Raw genomic sequence first — 22,846 nt, forward strand, 5'->3', positions numbered from 1 at the left:
AAAAAAAAAAAATTCTAACAGAACAATTTTTATCCATCAATAAACATAAAACTGTCAGTCCTGATAATAAATTAATACCTGGAAGAACTTTTAATTCAGCTTCATCACTATACTTCGGTGGCCCACCACTTTCAACTACACAGCGATAAAGGCCTCCATCTGCTTCAGTCGCATTGCTGATAACCAGCGCTCCACTTGGAAGTTTGGTAACTCTATCGTCCAGGAGAAGGGGCTGCCTGTTCTGTTCCCACCGCACAAATGGGACCAAATCGGCATTCACTTCACAGTTCAGAATTGCACTGTTTCCAGCATAAACTGAAGAAGGCTCTGGTTGGCTGGCAAATCTGGGAAGACCTGGACAAAAAAAGAATAAATAAAATGTAGATAAATATTATTTTACAATGTAGTCATGGGGGACAGGGGCAAGTCAGCCCATGTGGCCACATGTATGGTGGAACCAGGGTCAAGAAGAAGGTCCCTGGATCAGGAAGTTGGCTACACACAGGATTACAGCTCAAACAGTACATGTATGAGAGGCACGTGGAGTCAGAGTCCTCACAGCTGGAGAAACAATGTACGAATATGGAAAGGCAAAAGGATAAAATCAATCCCACGGTACTGGACTAGAATAGAGGTATCAGTATAAACTTAGTTTTATATAATTATAGATACATGAATATAGATAAATCTATGGATGTATATGTGTGAGATATACATATATTTCATATAGCCATTACACACACACACACATTTCCTAGCTTTGCCCAGAGAGTCCAGAATCAATGTCACTCTAGTGACAATGAGTACATGTGATGACCTAATCTTGATTTCTAAACACCATTCTCGACTACAAGGCACCAGTGCTGCCTGAAGAAATGGCTGATTCTAGGACTGGAATGGAGAAAGCAAAGATGAGCCTGGAATGTCTTGTGACAGAAAGTAAGGAAGCACCCAAAGAACAACATGGATGTTCGAAAGGACACAGAAGTGAGACTGAAGCAAGTTTCCCTCTGGCTAAGTCTGGGATAATGATAATTAATGCAGGAAAAAATCATGAACAGATACTAAAACTAGTAGGTAAAAGTTGGATGAGGGATAGGATATTTATAAACCATCAATTTATCTTTTCTCAAAATTAGTTAATAAAAGTACAAAATACTTATTAACTTTACAGTGGAGAAACACAGTACACATTATTTTAACTAAGTAATGAACGTTAACATCACCAGCAATGGAACAAAGCATTGCATGCTTCCTGATATGAAGTACTAAGAACACAGCACTACTTCTGTGATATTCCTCCCCGAAATGCAAAACCCGAGTCTATTCATAGGGGAGAATCAGAAAACACAAAGTGAAACAAGGAAAAAGAAGAATGGTTTGAGACTGAAAGTCTAAATGATCCAAGTACTAACTAAAACATGTAATCCTGGACCAGAAAGGGAGGGGGGTATGTTTCTGCTTTTGTTCTTTTGTCATTAAGAACATTGAGATAACTAGTGAAATACAAATGGTATCTATGGGTTAAATGGTAGCATTGTATTAAGGTTAATTTCCTGAAATTGACGGATGGTTATTTAGGAGACTGTCCTTGTTTTTAGATAATATTCACATAAGTATTTAGGTAGGGTGTAACATCTGCTACTTAAACTTCATGGTTCAGCAAACCACTCAGAAAAAAATGTACCTGGGTACATAGATATTGGGGGCAGGGGTGATAAGGCAGATGAGGTGAAATGTTAGCAATCGGGTAATCTGAGTGATGACTATCATGGGATTTCCTGGTGTCCTTCTTGCAATGATTCTATAAGTTTTAAATTCTTTCAAAATATTAACAACAACAAAAACATGTCATCATAGTATTCTGTAGATGCCACAGAATGCAGTGGCTGAGAGCGTAAATTCTGGAGTCACATAATCTCAATCTGAATCCCAAACCTACCACTTCATGGTGTGTGGCGTTGGCAAGTTACTTATCTTCTAAGCCTCGGTTCCTCCATCAGTAAAATGAGAACAGTAAGAGGCCTACTAGGGTTGTTAAAAAGTTAAATGTTTAATATAAATAATTGATATATAGCATATTGCCTGACACATAAATACTCAACAAATATAGCTACTATTATTATTAATGGTAATAGCTAAAAAGTGATTCTGACATGCTCAGACTACAACAAGATGTTTCTTTAAAGACTAACAAACTTATTAACTTATGAGAAACAACCCCAGTTCTTCTGGTTTTATGATGGTTAATTAGTCCGTATGTAAATGACATACATTTACAGGCTGTCTAGCTACAAATTTTTTATTTTTTGTTTCAAGAGGATTTTTGAAGAAAATCAATAAAGATAAAATGAACCAAATATCTACTTTTCAGGAACCAGAAAGAAAACTGGAAGAAAGGAAATAACAAAGATAAACACAGAAACTAACAACGGGAAGAAAAGGAATCTGAAATAAAACCAAGAGCTATTCTATTTTTTGAAAATCAAAATATTCTCACTCCTTAGGTCTCATGAAAATGAGTAATTTTTAAAAATGTAAACCCAAAATAACATGTGGGGAATCAGCAGACAAGCAATTTCAAAAGGTTTCTGAAGAGAAAGCTGATGGAGGAGCTAGTGAGTGAGATCAAGGCAAAAAATGCTGGAGTTTCCTGGCAAAGCAAGAGGCCAGGCTGTCCTGCTGCTTCTGGGGAACTGCAGGGGAAAGGAGGAAGGATGGGAGTGGGGCCATCAAGAAGGGCTAACAGTGTATGTATGCAGACCACCCAACCCCCCCACCTCTGAGCACAACAGACCCACAGCCAGGGAACTGCCCAGGAAGTAAAAGAAAATTTTCTGCTGTGGAGAAATGAAACAGCCTAAAGAAAAAAGAGCTGTCATAGTTACGTCTATGAGCTATCTACTTAGTATTCTTTCAAAAATTCCCCTTCTTGATTGACTGGGCAAAATCAATTTGCAATTGCTTGCAATCAAATAACTATAACCCAAAAACCTTTAGAATGAAAATCTGGCAATATCATTTTTAAAAAATTGTTTTATTGAGATACAATTTATATACTGTGAAGTTTGCCATTTAAAGTACACAATTCAATGGTTTTTAGTATATGCAAAGTTGTGCAACCATCGCTACAATCTAATTTTAGAACATTTTCATCATCCCCCAAAGAAACTTTGTACACTTGCACTCATTCCCCATCCCCTCTTCCCATCCCCCATGCCCTATCCCCCTAACCCCAGGCCCAGAAAGCCACCAATCTACTTTTTGGCTTTATATATTTGCCTATTCTGGACATTTCATATACAAGAGTCCTACGATATATGGTCTTTTGTGACTGGCTTCTTTCACTTAGCATAATGTTTTTAAGGCTTATCCATGTTGCAGTATATATCAGAACTACTTCATTCTTCTTTATTGCCAAATAATATTCCACGTATGAATAGACCACACTTTGGATATCCATTCTTCACTTGATACACACATACGTTGTTTCCACTTTCTGGCTATTATGAACAATGCTGCTATAAAAATGCATGTACAAGTTGTTATGTGAACTTATCTTTTCATTCCTCTTGAGTATCAGATACATAGGAATGGAACTGCTCAGTCATACGGTAACTCTGGTTGGGTAACTCTGGTTGGTTAACATTCTGAGGCAGCGCCTGACAATCCAGTGCTGTCTTTTTAAATTGCACACGTACACAAAGTACACCCTATGATGCAGCAATTTGTACAATTACTAAGTCTACTAATCTATTACATAGAAATGAAGATCTGCAAAGGGTTATTCATTATAGTAATTTATATCCATGTAACTGTTCATCAAAAAGGGAATCTTTAGAGAATTCACAGTGTATCTATGCAATGGATACTATGTAACAATTAAAAAGGCCTCCTCTTCATCTCTTAGCTTAGATGGCACTTCCTCCTGATACCCAGGCCAAGGGCAGGTGAAACAGCTCTCCTATAGAATCTTGTCTGTCGCCAAAGAATTTATCAACTTGTATCAAAATGGCCTGTTTACTTAAATATTAGGTCAAAAACCATTTCCTGAAAGATATGAAAGCTAAGAAGAAGGATGGACAAACCTAGCAGAGGAGAAGAGAAGAAGCGTGGAGGATAGGACTAACAGGCAGTGGGGAAGCTGTGAGCAAAAAGCCAGAGGCAGAGAATGAAAGTGGTGATAGAGGCCGGGGCAGGGAGGAATGATAAGAAAAGAAGCTAGATTAGCAGAAGCAGCTCATGACAGGGCTCCAGAGGCCTGTTTTGACATGAACCTGATGCTGTTTCTGGAGAGCTGCCGGAGAGAGAGACAGAGTGCTCGGACCAATGTGGAGAATGGACCGGAGGAGGGCAAGGATGGGGCAGCAGTCAGGTACCACACTGTGGTGAGGGATGACGGGTCGGCTCAGGAAGGAGAATGTGGATCAAGCACAGAGACACCAGGAAGCAAGAACTCACTGGATCTGGTGATTGGATGTGGGGACAGCTGAGAGGAAGGAGTCGCAATTAAAGTCCAGGTTAAGAACATAAATGATGAACAGGAGCTGACCTAGTGACATTATAGGGGAAGTCATAATGCTAATTTATTTATCAACATGTTGAAGGAAGCCTGGCAACTAGATTTTAAAAAGACGAAAGAAAAAAGAAAGAAAAGGCAAATTGTCAAAAGGGGTGATTTATTTCTTTTATTTTTCCATTCTCCATCTGTGATTACGGAATAACTACGGTGGCTTTACATCACACTCTAATTCGATTTTGCACATTCGGCTCCCAAGAGGAAGGGCCATCATGCTGTGAATGAAGGAGCAAATATACCCCGAGTGAGCACGAGGCAGGCGACCATGGCCCAGGAGTGGGAGTGAATGGGAGGCCAGCCTTAGTAATGTTCTTTTTTCACATGTTAGCATTACACCAACGGGAGTATGACTTAAAGATAAAACCATTTTTTTTTCCACATTTACAATGTGAACTTTAACAAAAACTAACTACTTCACCTGAAAAAACACTAATCTGAGAAATGCCAGTGTCTACCACAAAACAGGTATGACTCATTTAGGAACCAGATCTTACTATTCAAGACTCTTAATTTTTTCTTACATTTTCCATCATTCTTAGAATAAGGATGCTCTAAAAGGAAATGAATGTTTCTCTCTTTAAAACTTTCTGTTCTTCACCTTAACATATATATAACATACAATACACAATGCATCATATATATAGCCTAAGGATTTTTTAATAATTTATACAATGAAATATCATTCCCTTGCTGAAGGCATAAAGGAACCAAGATTCTGGCTATACTGCAGGTTTTACAAAACCACACTAAATGGTTATGCTGGGTAGGATAAAAGTTAGCAATCAAAGTGACTCGATTTTCCTACACAACTTCCTCTGGCACTTCCAAGTTAGAAAGAAAATAATAACTGGTTGAGTTCTGAGCACTCTTAAGTCATCTAGATGATGAAAAAGTGGGAAAATGCTCATTTGTTCCTCCCAGCACTGAGCCAGCCCTACATAACGCATAATACCTGTTAAATGAGTGTACCTGCTGTTACCAGTTATGACAAGTCTAGGGTAATAGTGCTTTTATCAAGATTTACTCTTTATAAAACTTTGAAAGTACAGTACATTACTTGACAAAACTTACCTGCTACCATGAGCTTGGCTGTTCTGCTGACAATAGTTCCCAGACTCTCCACAGTGGCCACACACTGATAATACCCCTCATCAGGTTTGTTGTGTTTGGAATGCACCACGTTGCTGATGAATAAAGACCCATCTGGGAGAAGCTGGCGACGATCATCTGATACTAAGTTTAAAAAAGTCCCATCTTTCTTCCATTCAATTTTTGGCGAAGGGTCAGAATATGCTGAACAGTTTAATATAACAGAAGAGCCTCTAATTGAGAGTGTATCCATTGGCTCCACCAGAAAATAAAATGGAGTGAAAGTTCGAATGCTGGATCCTACAAAAAATAAAAAATAAAGAAAAACACAAAGTTAAGCAAAACTTTCTTCTATTTTTATAAGAAAATATAGTATGTCCAAAAATTATTCATAAATCATGCTCTTCGGTGATGATACATAAATGCAGTCACTTCACTCTGAATATTTAATAAATGTTATTTTTTACTAGGAAATCAAAATTTGACTCACTTAGAAGAAAAACATTAGAAAAAAAGATCCTGCTAGCTGAGATAATTAAACCTTGCTGGATGGTAAGAATAACTAATAACAGTTTTATTTTAAACCCTACAATGGGATTTATAAATATTTAAAATTATTATATTTAAAGTGAAATTTTCTATGGAACATAAAGGAGGCAGAAAATTGAAATGATGCTTTGTTAATAAGGCATCTTCCTATGTTTATGAGCCGTCTTTCATAAAGTCACTACACATACAATTTGTCCATTTTTCTAGTGGATTATTCACCCTGTTGACTTGACAGCAACCTTTTGGTATAGCTGTCATATTTTGCAAATATTCTTTTTTCTATTTTGACTGATTTCTGTCATAAGAAAATAAATATTAACTCCATAAAATTAAATCTGTTATACTTTAAAAGGTCCTCTTTATCCTACGATTATAAAAAAATGTCAGCTTTGTTTTATACCAGTATTTTGTGGTTTCATTTTCTATATTTAATCGTCATCTAGAATTCATTCTGATGTAGAAAGCACAGGGGGGATCAGTTTAATTTTTATAAATCCTCGGCTAGGTCTTTGAACATGGGAGAAACATAATTTAAAGAAAATATTTGCTATAAACCTTATATTCCCAGCCAGAGAGAGCTTTCCATCTTAAAGCTTTATCACTTTTCTTCAAGAAAACTACTGACCAAACCACCTTGTGAACAATCAGTGAAGACTGTCAGTGAACAATCAGAGGCCAATCAATGAAGAAAACAAAGGCTGTTTTTCAGCCTTTAATTGTTAACTTATTTACATTATGAACTTAAAAATGACACCAATTCTTTATTAGAAACTGAAAGAATAGCTCTCAATAAATACAAAACATACTGGCAGAGGGAAGGAAATAATATTCACTTGTTTTAACATTTTTCAACACTTACAATGATAAGCAAATTCAAAACTGACTAAACACCCTTTCCCAAACACCACACGAGGGTCTCCATCCCCATTTGAAGAACATGAAATTGAACTTGAAATTCTTCAAGTCTTAAAACTCTTGAAAATGAGCGTAGGAATTTTTCAGAAGTAACCTGCAGTAATTTGTTTCTAGTTACTATAAAATGTTATATAGCATTAATTTACTGGAACTATAGTAAAATTAATCAAAATATAAACTTCAGGGCAGTACAAAATAATAGCTAAAATAAGAGAAATATTTTTCTACCTTTCCTATATAAGTATTAAATCTTTTTTATGCCACCCAAATTTAAATAACTCAGGAACTTAAGAGAAATGTATTATTAGGTTGGCAATCAAAACATGTGAATTAACAATTTAAAATATTTTATTACATATATTAATAAACAAAATAAATTTAATTTTAAAATTCAGAAAATTTTTTGCCATTTAAAAAAAATTACACCAATGCAAATCTTTTACAGTTTAACATTCTATCTCGCTTGAGTTTATTTCATCTTAAAAGTCCATATCCATATCAACCAAACTGAACAAAAGAGTGTATGTGTTAAAAAAATTATACTCATAAGTTCAGAAATGCTTTTGAAAATCAAAGCACTTCAAAATTTTACAGAAAATTTTGTATTACTCAAAATTCTGTATTACTCAGAATACGGCGTTACTTAAGTATTTATGTGTATCAGCTTTGTATTTTATTCCCTCAGTAAGCAGGCAGTGACATAAGATGTTCTCCCTTCACTTAAAATCCTCAAAGGTTTGCCATTATGCCTTTTACAAAAATATCTAAATAAACTCCTTAACTGGACTTTCCACATCACTGTGACCTGGCCTCTGCCTACTTTCCATCACTCTCCCCTTACCCTCCCAGGCATGCTGCACTGCTGTCAGGCTCCATAGCTCCTGCAGGCTTCACACAAGCTTGTTCCCACCATCGCCCCTCTCCAAGAAACTCCTAGTCTTTGACATCAAGCTCAACTTAATATCTCTTTCTCAAAAATGCCATCTGTTCCCAGTGCCCAGACAAGATTAGTTTGCCCTGTTATAAGCAGACATAGCATACAGTATCCTACCTTCGGAGCACTTCAAATGTTCTTCATCTTTAAATATGTGTAATAATTTGTTTATTAAGGCAGAGAGGTTCCCCAACTTTCTCGGCTCCTGGTGCCCTTATTTTCTCAGTAATTTTTTTCAAAATTCCCTACACTACAAGAAATACCTAACAGTTCTATTTAATAGTTATGTTCAAACAAATGATAAATATTTATGTCCTAACAAGTGAAAAAATAATACACATACATTGAAAAATATTTTAATTTCATTTTTAAATAACCACAATTAGTTATTATGGAATGTGTGCACCTACTGGGCACTTCACAACTTCTTAAACCATGAAATTAAACCTGTTCAATGATTTTTGCATGGTACTTGCTTTTTATCACAGCAAGCACCAAACACCAAAATTCACAAAGATATCACACCATCGAAATGAAGGAAGCACAATCCAGTGCTGAAACTGTGAACCACCTTGACCTAGAAGTTTGCAAGGTGTCCAACAGGTGTCGCTATGTTTCCCTAGAAAATTTGAAATATGCCTGGGAGTTCCCTGAGGTGTCCTGGGGGGCATTTCAAGGTACAGTTTGGGAACTGCAGGCTTATAATCTATCATTCTACAGTATTTTTATTCACCATATTCCCAGTGCCCACCTAGCCAGGTATCAACGTTTAGATTATATAACCAGGCAACTTCTAAAGACTTCCACTGTTCAAAGTATTAGTGAGACCACAGGTTCCATTCCCAAACCAGCCAATTAGTATCACTCTTCCACAAAAAAAACTTATTAACAGAGTTTTTGTAAATTTTGATGAGTTTTTTTTTTTATTATAAAGAAGAGCAACAAAAGCCAAAAAGAGCCAAAATAACTTACAGGAACAAAGTAAGGGGATTGCACTTATCAGTATTTATAAAGCTACAGTAATTAAGCCACTATGGCTCTGGAGCAGGAATAAACAGAGCCATATAACAGGCTAGAGAACCCCAAAATAGTTACATGTATTTGGAAACTTTACAATAGAGATGATATTTTACATCAACTGAGGTGAAGGATGAACTACTCAATAAATGTTACTAGGACAACTAGTTATCCATATAAAATAAAAATGGGACACCTACCACATATGTTTTTATGTATCAAACATTCTCTACATACTAACCACTCATTTAATCTTCATTACTATCTTATGAGATAGGTACTATATCACTCCCAGTTGAGAAAACTTTAACTTGTCCAAGGTCACAAGGGTAGTAAACAGAACCAGTCTATGATCTTAACGACATTACACTTTAATGCCACTCATACACATACACACACACACACACACACACACAGAGAGAGAGAGAAAAAAAATACATTCCAGACCTATGAAAAAATTAAGTAATAAAAAGTTTTTTAAAATACAGGAATAACCCTGGAGTTAGTCAGCCTTTTCAATCAAAATAGAGACCCTCAAAGATAGAATAGATATGCTTCACTTCATTGCATTTAAATTTTTAAAAATTTATGGCAAAATATAACAAAGCAAAAGACAGGCAACATTGGGGTGAAATATATCACATATAACAGATAAAGAATTTAACCCTCCATAGGGTGCAATGCACAAGTTACGAGTTCGGGCGCAATTCATCTACTAGATGCATGTATGACATTTTTTATTTAAATTGAAAACGAATGAAAATAACGTGTAAGCATGCTTATTATTTATTCAGAATGAAATTTTAATTTGCCACAAGGTAAAAACAATATGTTTATTACATAAATTCAGTATAAAAATAAACAGAAATTCAAAACAATCTGTGAGATCAGTTGCGCCCGACAGAGGATTAAAAGATCACAACGCTCAATAGAAAAGTGGGTGAGCCTGTGTTTCAATAAAACTTTATTGACAAAAACAGGCAGCAGGATGGATCTGATACACTGACCACAGTTTACTGATTCCTGCCTTAGAATATTTAACCAGCAAAAAATGAGTAAATTATGTTTTAGTTAATCCGATTGAGTTCTGTGAAAAATGAACAATGCAGACAAGTGTAAATTATATCATTTTGTAGGCATATGATTATATGAGCCTTGACAAAGGTAATAAAGTGTATACCAGGTTGTTACCACTGGTTACTGGGAGGGTAGGGTGGGAGGAGACTGGGGATGGGGGCGGTGAGGAAGGGAGATGAAAATCCCCAAGCACACTTAAAATAATTGTGTGACAAAAATCAGCTTGTGTGTATAATCCATTTATAAATACTATACATATGTGTGTGGTGGATGTGGGTATATATTTACACTTGTGTGAATATCTACTAAAGAGATACATTTAAAAAAACTAGTCACCAAAATGGGGATTATCTCGAGGTAGTGTGATTTCAGTGGTTTTTTCTTTCGTTCGCTTTTGGTATTGTCTGAACATTTTACCTATGTAAAAATTACTATTGTTTATTTACAGGAGGGAGACAATAGAAAAAGTCTGGGGTATATTCATTTACTGAGCTTGTAAAATTGTAAAAATATACAGAGGGTGCCAAAAATATGTATACACATTTTAAGAAAGGAAAAAACTATTAATTGTAACACTCAATATATACTGATAACAAAAGACGAATACAAGTCACGTTTGATTTCTGCAATTAAAAGAGGTGCTCAAAGTGGTTACCATCAGCATCCAGACACTTCTGATTACAGCGAACTATTGCTTGAGCACAGATAACATCTTTTAAAATGTGTATACATATTTTTGGCACCCCTGGTATACATGTTATGTAAAAATTTTTCAAATTTCAAAATATGTATCATATGACCCCACTTACATTAAAACACATATACACGTACATATATGCATATATTTAAATGTAAATAGGTAGGGAAAAGTGTAGAAGAATAAACACTAAACAATTAACAGTGCTTTCTCCTGGGGAGAGGAGCGGGGCTGAGCTGCTGCCGGAGAGCAGGCAGAGAGAAAAGGCTTTTTACTCCATGGATTTCTTTATTGCTTACATTTTTTAATATGAACAACTGCTTATGCATTTTTCTTGTCATCACTTTCTTTTTTAATAAAAAAAAACATTTTTGTTGTTATTGGTGCATAATTCCTTGTAGTAGGAATGATTGTTTTAAAAAGATCTGTCACCATTTTCTTTAGCCGCTTTCCTTTTGCCACAGTAAAGAGTTATGCACACTCACTGCTTGGCTGACTTTGTTTAAAAACTGTCCTAACTTCACACCTATTCACTTAAGTGTGCTTAATTTCAGTTTACTATGACTGTGCAAATTATCCTGAAACAGGTTTAATGATCCTGTCGGAGCTCTTCTCCATTCCCAGGTCTCTGCAAACTTTTCACTTCCTAATGGAACAGCTCTCACTTCTTGACAGGCTATTCCTCAGTTTTTGATAGACTATTTCACACTTCCTGATAGAATTCCATCTTATGAAAGGAAAATATCCACAGGTAACTTATTTTAGTTGTAACCCCTCACCCCCAAATATCGACAAACCATATCACTCACTGCACAACTTAACTGTGTAGCCAATAGTAATTCTAAATTTTTGTGAACCCAGAGTAAAAAACAACATACAGTATTTGAACACTGGCAGAAATAAAATGAAATCTATCTTACTGCCCAAAGAGGTTCAAAGTTTGACAGTAGCAGAAATGCAGGCCAGAAGGATAAGCAAGCATTATTAAATATCTACAAATGTTAGCATTCTATATGTTATTCATCCTAAGAAACTTACCTCTTCATGATAACTAACAGACTAATGTCACAGGACTTCATAGTTCTTTTACTCTTTACTAACAATACTTTAGACCATCCCATCCCATCCCATCCAATCTCTAAATCCTACATTTCATCATTCCTGAACCTTTTGATGTCCACTATCACCATACAATTCAGGCTCTCCTGCTTCAAGTTCTCAATTTATAATTAAAAAGTTTAAAAATTAGAAAGTTAAAATAATTTAATATACAAAGGACCCAACAAAATATAGTCATGTTATAGAGTATGTACAGCAACACTTAAAGAGCTGACTGTTTTCTACACTGTTTGGCTACATAACAGTGCTCCCAGCTCCAGAGCTCAGCCCCCTGACCTGCACATGTCCTCCAAAGACTACCTACCAAGAGCACAGAGGCGCGCAGAGCTCCTTTCCTGGGGATTTCAAGTAAGGTGAGTGGTTAGTTATTAACATTATGTGGATGATTTTAACTGTCTGATATACATACATGCTTTCAAAATTTTTTATGGTATAGGCAGATCATAAAAACAGTGAATGTAAACTTCTAATCAAAGCTGGATCCAAAATTCTTTTTCAGGATAATCTCCTAACAGGGAGATTCAATTTGATTGTTCTAATTTATGACATCTACCTTCCCAACCATTCAAAATGAAAAATACCTGAAATCATTTATTCAATAAACATTTATTATAAGAGTGCTTTCCTTTTCCTCAATTTTCAGCCTTCCTCCTCATCCCTTCCCCCACCCCAAACTGCTACAGTAGGAAAAACCATGGTAAAATGAAGTCAGGCAGACAGGGTTTTGAATCTTAACTTTGTTACATTAATTAATTTCTCTCTATGTCTAAAATTTTCTCCCCCATAAAATAGGAAAAATAACGCCTTCCATTCCAGGGCATCTCTATGAAGATGTGTTAGAAGCACCTACCTCATTGCTTGACAGATAACAGGTCCTCAATAAATAGTAACTATTCATAGTTCAAAAGCCTATAATGTCCTCCCCCAATTGCTAATATCTAGCATCTTCGTTTTCACCAATCACATTTTAGAAATTGTTATGCATAAAATATGGACTTTATTTTTTTACTTTTAATCACATTTGACAGTTATGTGTAAAATAATATTAAGTGATCTCAAAACCCAAGTGTGATCCTTTCTTCTCCGCCTAATCTTTCAACAGCTCCTCACTGCAGCTCATATAAAATCCAAATGCATGACCGTGGCGTTCAAAGGGCTACCGGATTTGGTTCCTCTCTCTCTACAACCTAATCACACATCACACTCCCTCTAACCCAATAACCTCTGGCCACCTGGTTCAGTGTCACGAACAAGCCATGTCCTTTCCCACACATCTTTGCATTGCTGCCCCCTCCAGCCCCACTCTCCATCACATGGCTAACTTCTCATCCTTCATGTTTCAACCCAACCAACACCTCCACAAAAGCCTTCTCTGACAACCACCTCTGAAAAGGTCCTAGTCTTCCATTCTGCCCTTTATATGCTCTTCCCAGCAATTGACTTTGTCTGTTTGGGGTTTTTTGGTTTAGTTTTTTGTTTTTTAAATTGGGGAATTGGGGAAGGGGACCAGCCAAACTATTTTTCTTCAATCTTAGTTGTGGAGGGCACCAGTTGCCATCAGGCTGCATGTCGGCAGCTCGTGGCTGCTAAGTTCAAGGTGCTGTGTTCAAACTTAGTTGCCAGTGGGCGTAGCCACCATCCCATGTGGAAGTCGAACCCAGCAGCCTTGCTCTTAAGAGCACATGATCTATCCACTGAGCCATCTGGGTGGCAGCTCAGCTCAAGGTGCCGAGTTCAGTCTTAGTTGAGGGCAGGTGTAGCCCACAACTGAACAGGTAATCTTGTTGTTAAGAGCACGTGCTCTCACCAGCTGACCATCCTGCCATCTGTTGGCAGCTCACCAGCAGATCAGCTTGGGCGCAGCGTCACTGGCCCATGTGGGAATCCAACCCGCGGCCCTGTTGCTCAGAGCTTGCGCTGTTAAGCTAATTCTTAACCAACTGCGCCACTCGGCCAGCCCTCTGTCTGTTTGTTTTTAAGGCCTATCTTTCCTACTGGACGTCTAGACCACAGAGTAGTAAAATAACCCTGGTTTGCCATTGCTACTTGCTATTTGTACATTGGTTTGTTTTTGTGTTTTGCTTATTTTTTGTATCCTTTTCAGAATCTTACAGGTAAGAAAGATGGCTGGGCAACGATGGAATTAAGTATTAGTGATTCTTAGTGACTTGGCAGAAAATCAAATGCTGTTTTTCCTAAGGTCAGCCTCAGTCTCAAAAATTTTATATTCAGATGATTTCATATCTGTCCTTTGTAAAAATGTTTCAATATCACTTTTTAAAGTATAATAAATAATTAACATTAATATTTTATAACTTCTACATGATTGGCAAAAAAAAGTAGCTACAATCTGATTAAGCTGCAAACAATACTACCGATGTTCTAAACAATTACCCGGAAATTCTCTAAAACAATTCTTAGAAAAAGTATGTTAATAACAGTATTAGTTAACATGCCAGCAATATTAGAAATATTTATATTTCAGCTCAAAATAGGGGGAAATCTGAATTGGCCATTTTGCATTCAGCTAGATGAGAAAATAAAAGAATTTTCACATTAACTATATAGAACTTTCATGAAAACATAAGCAACTTTTTGTTATTTGTAGCTAGAAGACTCTGATAAGAGTAAGACATTTCACCAATACATGATACAAAGTCTTTTGAATTTCTAAAACAAGAGTATTTTTCAGTTCCACTTTTGCATGTTGGTGAAAATACAAAATATGATGAAATACTGATAAAAATATAGGCTCAATGATAATATGTCAAATTCATAAAATCCTCTCTGAATGCAAGGTCCCTAAGTTTAGTACTGACTTTTTCTTCTATGCAATTTATTGTTTCAGGTCTTATATTTAAGTCTTTGATCCATTTTGAGTTATTTTGGTATATGGTGACAGATAGCAGTCCACTCTCATTCTTTTGCATGTGGCTTTCCAATTTTCTCAGCACTATTTATTGAAGAGGCTTTCTTTTCTCCGTTGTATGTTTTGGGCTCCTTTGTCAAAAATTATCATCCATAAATATGTGGTTTATTTCTGGGTTTTCAATTCTATTCCATTGGTCTGTGTGTCTGTTTTTCTGCCAATACCATACTGTTTTGATTATTGCCACTTGTAGTATAAATTGAAGTTAGGGAGTGTGATACCTCCAGCCTTGTTCTTTTTTCTTAGGAGTGTTTTTGCTATTTGTGCTTTTCAGATTGATTCCATACAAATCTGATGATGTTTTGTTCTATTCCTCTAAAAAATGCCATTGGGATTTCGATGGGGATTGAATTAAATCTGTATATAGCTTTAGGTAATATGGCCATTTTAACTATGTTGATTCTCCCAATCCATGAATATCTTTCCATTTCTTTGTGTATTCTTCAATATCTTTTAATAATATCTTGTAGTTTTCAGTGTATAGGTCCTTCACATCTTTTAAGCTTATTCCTCAATATTTAATTCTTTTTGTTGTAATTGCAAATGGATTCTTTTTCATTTCTTTTTCTGATATTTCCTTGTTAGTATATAAAAATGTAATGGATTTTTGTACATTGATGTATGTATCCTGAAACTTTACCGTATTTGTTTATTGTTTCTAATAGTTTTTTTTTTTTTGGTGGAGTCTTTAGGGTTTTCTATATAAAGAATCATGTCATCTACAAAAAGTGACAATTTAACTTCTTCATTCCCAATATGGATGCCTTTTATTTCTTTCTCTTGCCTGATTACTCTGACTAGAACTTCCAGTACTATGTTGAATAACAGTGGTGATAGGGGGCATCTCTGTCTTATTTATGATTTTAGAGGAAAAGCTTTTCATTTTTCACCATTAAGTATGAGCAATCCCTCCCTTTTCTGGGTATCTACCCCAAAAATCTGAAAATATTTATCCATATAGATACCTCTACCCCAATGTCCCTCAAACATTATTTACAGTGGCCAAGACAAGGAAACAACCAAAATATCCTTTGATAGATGACTGGATAAAGAAGATGTGGTATATATACACAATGGAGTATTACTTGGCCAGAAAAAAAGATGAGATACTGCCATTTCCAACAATGTGGATGGATCTTGAGATTATCGTGCTAAGTGAAATAAGTCAGAAAAAGTCAAGAGCCATATGATTTCACTGATATGTGGGATATAAAATTGAAAGCAACAAAGGAACAAGACAAACAAAGAAATAAAAACTCAGACACAGACAATGATTTAGTGGTTACCAGAGGGTAAAGGGGAGGGCAGTGGTAGAAGAGTGAAAAGGGGGTCAAATATATGGTGATGGAAGGAGAACTGACTCTGGGTGGTGAACAAAGAAGCAATATATAGATGATGTATTACAGAACTGTACACTTGAAACCTATGTAATTTTACTAACCAATGTTACCCCAATAAAAAAATAAATAATATATAAATACGAGAATATAATATGAAAATTAACTTGGAGGTGCAACCCAACAATCTGAATCATGACACTTTTACATTGTAATTTAATACTTCTTTGATTGTTAAATGGTGTCATATTTTTCTACCATAAGCAATAATACATTACTAGTATTCCGAATACAAAACGTTTTATCTTTATAAATTGTCAAGTTCTTCTTAAATAGGATATATTCTCTGTAAAACTTCATTAAATACTTCTTTTCCAATCATCTAGTCACTCTGACCTAAAATAAATATTAATAGACATCTAATTTGAAATACATTGTAAAGAACTCTGAATTGGACACAACTATACTCATGAATTTCCAAGATCGCCTCTACTTCATATGCTAATGTTTTCTTACTACTACAATTATATAGGCTTTTGTGGTTGAGAGGTATTTATGAGAAAGGCAACTACCCAGTCTACTGTAGCTGTCAATCTTTTGTGGGTTTTTAAAAATTATAATGGTAAGTATTTCATTAACTCATTGCCATTTGCAGAGTTGCTGGGTTTCGCTTTCATTTCAATAAATTATAGCAACAAGAGGCGAGAACACTTGATATCAAAACTGTCCTAAAAATCTAATTCATTTTATTGGTTTATAATGTTACCATAGAAGAGGTAAAGCAAGAGGCTAAGGGCAACAAACAAGAAGATACAAAAGAGAAGTCAAAGGGATCCAAGATCTACTACTCCTAGCTTCTCTAACAAAATACAAGGATACTTCTAAGACAAATGGGAATACAGGACCAAGTCTAAAGGTATACTAATAATAGTTAACACTTACTGAACAGTTACTATGTGCCAGCCACTGTTCTAGTGCTTTACTTATATTCTTTTAATCCTCTAACCCTATAGTGGTAGGAATTATTATTATCCCCATTTACAACGAGAAAACTGAGCCACAAAGGGAATAAATAATTTGCTGAAAGTCATGAAACTAGCTATGGAGAAGGCAAGATTTGAACCATGTTAGTCTGATTTTCCTGTGCTCAATATCACAACCACTAAATCTATACTATCCAAAACAGAAGCCACTTAAGACATGCGACTACTGAGAATTTCAAATATGACTAATCTAAATTAAATTTTCTGTAAGTATAAAATACACACCAGTTTAGAAGATTTAGTGTACACACACACACACACATATACACACACACAAATATAAAATATCTCATTAACAATTTTTATACTGATTACTCATTAAAATATTTTGAATATATTCATTTAAATAAAACATATTATAAAAATTAATTCCACCAGTTTCTTTTTACTTGTCTAGTGTGGTACCCAGAAAATTTTAAGTTATGCATGTCGCTTGCACTATAGTTCTATTGGCCAATGCTGCACCGGACCATGCTACCCTTCATAAATATGCTTTAAAACAAACAAGGAAGTTATTTCTAAAGGAAAAAAGGTTTCATTGTTTCTGCAAAGGGTAAAAGATTATGAATCATGACAGCAGAAGTGAAGGATCAAAGCAAAGTTCTTTCTGGCTGTCAAATATAAACAATAGGTCTGCCATCTAAACAGTAACAATTAAAGGATTTTAAGCAACTATCAGCACCCTCTCTTTAACACCTATTCAGAAATGTCTTCTTAGAAACTCTTCAGAAACAGATTTAATATCACAGTTTCATACAATTAAAGAGCTAGAAATTAATAAAGTAACAGCATTTTAAGAAGTGTTCCAAATATTCTGCCAATTTGAGATAACAACCTATTGACTATTAAATCCATATTTTAGCTTTTGGGGAAGAAATTTTTTTAATTTTAGGATCTGGATCTTGACCTTTATAAAAAAACAATGAACACATCTTCCTTAATAACATAATTTATTATTTTATTTTTTCACTTTTGAAGTTAAGCATCACTTCTCACTGCTATTTCAAAGTGTGCATCTAATAACCTTTGATTACCTTGCCTTTGTCAGGGAAACGAGATACAAGAAAACTAAGATTAGGTAGAATAAAAGGCTCTGAATAATGACTTAATTATCATAGACCACTAGGTCCAAAAAGTTTTAGAGAGCAGAGTTTCAAGAGCTTAAGTTAGTAACAATAACATCAAAGATTGCTGGACTTCAAAATATTTATACATTAAATCTTTCAAAAATAATACTAAGAATCTACTATAGATAAGAACAAAAATTTGTTCTTTTGTTGTGTATTGTTTCTCACTCCACCCTCCCTCATCCATTCCCATATCCACAATACAAGTCTGATGAGAGCTGGAACCTTGCCTGGCATCTACAACGAGTGCTCAATAAATATGTATTGAATGAATTAAGAATGCTAAGCCCCTAAGTTACAACAATAAGACTAGTACCCACCCTCAGACACATGATACAATCACAGCTCACACAACCACAATCAGAACAATGTGGTGGAAGCCAAGAAAGGGTATCTACAAGTTGCACAGAGAGTGAACTGGCCTAGAGAGTCAGGGAGGAATTTCGCGCAAAATACGATGATTGACGTGAAACCTGAGGGAGGAAGAGGAGCCAGCCATGAAGAGCAGAAAGTAGCCAAAGGAAGGGCAGGTGCAAAGGTCTAGAAACAAGGTGGTAGTGGAAGAGCAAAGTACTCAAGGGCATTCAGAACTGGTTGGCTGGGACCAGACTGAGGATTTGTATGTGCTAAGTTAAGAAGTTGGCAAGGGCTGCAGATGAGAAATGAAGATCATATTTACTTCTTATTAAAAGGATCACTCTTGCTGCAAAATAGAGATTAGCTGACGAGAACAAGGCTAGAGATGGGGAACCTGTTAGGAAGCCACTGCAATAATCGCAGGTGAAACTTGAAGAAGTCTTATTAGGAAAGTAGCAAGAGTGACTAAGGGAAATGGGCAGGTTTGATGAATTTTTAGGGTGAAATCAATACGCCTTGTAGAAGGATTAAATGTGGACACGAGGGTGAGTATAAATGTAGAGTAGGGGCAATGGAGGAGCCAAGGATGATGGACAGATTTCTGGCTTGGACAATGGCTGGATGGAGGTGCCATTCACTGAGGGAGAGGACACCATGGAGAGATCTCCATGTAGACATGGAGAGTTTAAGAGGATAATGGGATATGGATGTGGATGACACACAAGCTTGGAACTCAGTAGAGATTCAGCATGGAGATACATGTTGAAACTGAAGTTACAAGAGAAAATGAGATAGATTAAGAAGTGCAAAATCTGCAGAAAGCTGAGGACCAAATTCTGCAGAACACCAAGACTTGAGAGAAAGGCAGATAAAAAGGCTGCAAAAGTCACAGAGGTCAGAGAACAAGAGAACACGTCATCCCAGGAGCCAAAGGAATATTTTGAGGACTAACAACTGAGAGTAAAATATACCACGTGTACCAAAAAAATGTATACACATTTTAAGAGATGTTATCTATGCTCAAGCAGTAGTTCTCCATAATCAGAAGTGCCTGGACGCTGATGGTAACCACTTTGAGCACCTCTTGTAATTGCAGAAGTCAAACGTGACTTATATTCATCTTTTGTTATCAGTATATATTATTAAAATTAATACAGTTTTTTCCTTTCTTAAAATGTGTATCCATTTTATGGCACCGTCTATTGATGGACACCCATTCACTGGATATCCACTGAGAAGGTCACTGATGACCTAAGCAAGAACAGATTTAGTGTGGGGCTGGCTGAGTGGCGCGTTGGTTAGGAACTGGCTTGGGATGCCAGAGGGTCTCGTTTCGGATCCCACATATGAGGGCCAATGACACTGCCCTCTACAGCTAAGATGCTGAACAACAGCTCGACCTGGAGCTGGGCTACTGTGAGTCGCCGGCGATGGCGTAGGCTGCAGTCCCCTGCTGCAGTGGGCTGCCATAAGCTACCAGGTGTAGCCAGCAGCCAGAGTGAGCGGCCATCCAGAAGCCGGCAACTGATCTGCCTCGCCCGGGAAGAGCGCAATGATGGTGCCAGCTTGGGCCAGTGAAGCAACGTCCTCCACAACTAGACTGAAGAACAAAAACAACAGCAACTTGTCTGTTCCCCTCCCCCAATTCCCCAATAAAATCTTTAAAAAAAAAAAAAAGAACAGATTTAGTGGAGTACTGACAGATGCAGATTACAGTGTGCTCGGGAACAAGATGTAACATCAAGCCTGTAAAAGGTAGAACAGCGCCTCTCAAATTTTAGTGTGCATACCAATCACCTGGTTAAATCCTGCTGAAATTCAGATTCTGATTCAGCAGTTTTAGGGTGGGGCTTCAGATTCTACATTTCTAACAGGTACCAGGTGTGCTGATTCTGCCAATCCACAAAGAACACTTCTGAGAAGCAGGGGTATAGAGACCACCTTCCAAAAGTATGACTGTAAAAGGCAGAGGAGAGAGAGATGCAAACATAATGAAGATCTGAGCTTGCTCTTCTTTCACAGTCTTTTTAAGAGAGGAGAGACATAAGCATGTTGAAAGATGGAAAGAACCAGTAGAGAGGGTAAAACAAATTATTCCAGAAAGAAGAGGATAAGATTTAAGATCCGAGCTTCTGGCCATAGTGGATTAACAGGAACTAGACTTACCCCCCTGTCTTAGACGACTAGACAACTGGACAAAATCAATGAAACAATGCTTTTCAGACACTGGATAACAGGCAACACAGAACTGTGACCATGGAGAGAAAGGAAACAAACAAGGAGGGCCCTAAAATTACCCTATATTATAACCTGTCGATATCCCACCTTTCAAGGCCTCAGCATGAGGAAGAGGAAAGCAAAGAGAGCTCTGAAATCTCACAAAGTTGGAGAGACAGACCAGGATTGGCCCCCTTGAATCTTTGGATGAGTACTCGTGTGCATACTGAGGGGACGGAAATGTACAAAGTATGTTTTCTAACCACAGTGGAATTACACTGGAAATCAATAACAGATATTTGGAAAACCCTAAAATATTTGTAAATTAAGTGATATATTTCTTAAGAACCCACAGATCAAAGAAGAAACTGCATGAGAAATTAAAAAATATTTTGAACTTAAAAAAATACAGCATGTCAAATATGTGCAACGTAACTAAAGGGGGAAATCTGTATTAAAAAAGACATGTAGGAGGATTTGGACCAGAGGAAGGACACTTCTTTTGTTGTAACAAAAAGGAAATGAGACTATGGGTAAGCGTGGTGGTAGTTTGGAAGTCACTGTTGATTGCTTGTATAATCACCAAGTAAGGGGTGAGTACAACTGTTGATGCAGGTAAGCTATGGGTGTCGGGAAGGGTCAGAGGTTTGCAGGGAGGAGTAAACATCTAAGCAGCTGCAGTGAGAATGGAAGAGGCACTATAAAGGAAAAACAGGATCACTGGCATGCACTGAGAATCAAATTAAGGTTGGTAACTGTATTTAAACAAGCTCAAATATGAGAACACAATTTTGTAGAGTTTAAAGGGAAGAGAAAGCAGACATTTAAAATGGAATTTTCCCGGCAAATGAGTAAAAATTGACAATGAAGAGGGTTAAAGACATCAGCAAGTGATTGTCAATGGAATCTAAGACAGGTAGGGGAGGAAATAATAAAGAGTGAGCTGAGATGGGTAAAAAGGTGTCAGTGTATGAGAAATCGGGAAGGACAGCAGATGTGCTGAGACTGTGGAGTGATGACAAGCGGTAGGGAATGCAATTATGGAAGCTAGTGCTGGAAGAGACGTGAAAGAAAGGTCACTGGAGATGACGAAGTTAAAGAACTGAAGATGACAGTAGAAGGTAAGCCAAGCAGACACTCAAGATTATCCAGAACAATGACAGACTTGGAATGGAGAAGAAGACTGTAAAATGAGACCTTAAGTTTTCAATGAATGGAAGTGAAGTACACAGATGATAGTGAATGAGAGAAAGAGAGATAAAATTCAGTGCTCACATCTTGAAAGAGTAGCAATTTTTATAACATTATAACAGTAATTATTTCACATTTCTGAAAGCTATTTTTACATTATTCTTCAGTAATCAGCTATATTCTGGAGAACTGATGTTCCAAATATCACTGATTGAGTACTTTTCTCATATGGAAAACAAGCATTACAGATTTTATTCGAGTATACCACCATATGTTTACAAATTGTTACCAAGTTCAGCTAAAAATAATTCTCAGTAAAGATGCATTAATTCTTGAACATAGAAAATAAATAGCACATGAATAATTTATTGAAAGCTTTTGCTGTCAGCAGCTTTACTAACAGTAGTAATATTTATGAACTCCCATAGGACAATCTAACAACTTAAATATATGCAAAAGAGAAGAACACAAGACTAAGAATCCTTAATAATGAATCTTATAACACCAGAGCTATGTTCTACAAAGAATGCTGTGTATGCACAGCTCTCACTGCAAAATAAACAGATGTTTCAGAAAAATCACGCCATAGTCTCACAAGGTCTGTACTGTAGACCACGTTCTAGAATTCTTTTGTTCAACTGCATATTTACTGATGGAAATAAACTTAAT

The 22,846-nt window shown here is 36.3% G+C and overlaps 1 protein-coding gene across 8 annotated transcripts in view; it reads right to left on the reverse strand.

The window, feature by feature from the left end:
• NEO1 (neogenin 1) overlaps window positions 1–22,846 on the reverse strand; it is a 261,075-nt gene that overhangs the window by 180,229 nt on the left and 58,000 nt on the right. For all 8 annotated transcript variants that reach the window (XM_019659584.1, XM_019659588.1, XM_019659587.1 and 5 more), the window contains exons 3-4: window positions 5,651–5,968; window positions 79–354 (exon numbers count right to left, since the gene is read on the reverse strand). In XM_019659584.1, the coding sequence (XP_019515129.1) occupies window positions 79–354; window positions 5,651–5,968 (594 nt within the window). The remainder of the gene's footprint in view (window positions 1–78; window positions 355–5,650; window positions 5,969–22,846) is intronic.

The sequence above is a fragment of the Hipposideros armiger genome, unplaced genomic scaffold, assembly GCF_001890085.2.
Source record: "Hipposideros armiger isolate ML-2016 unplaced genomic scaffold, ASM189008v1 scaffold_302, whole genome shotgun sequence".
Lineage (NCBI taxonomy): Eukaryota > Metazoa > Chordata > Mammalia > Chiroptera > Hipposideridae > Hipposideros > Hipposideros armiger.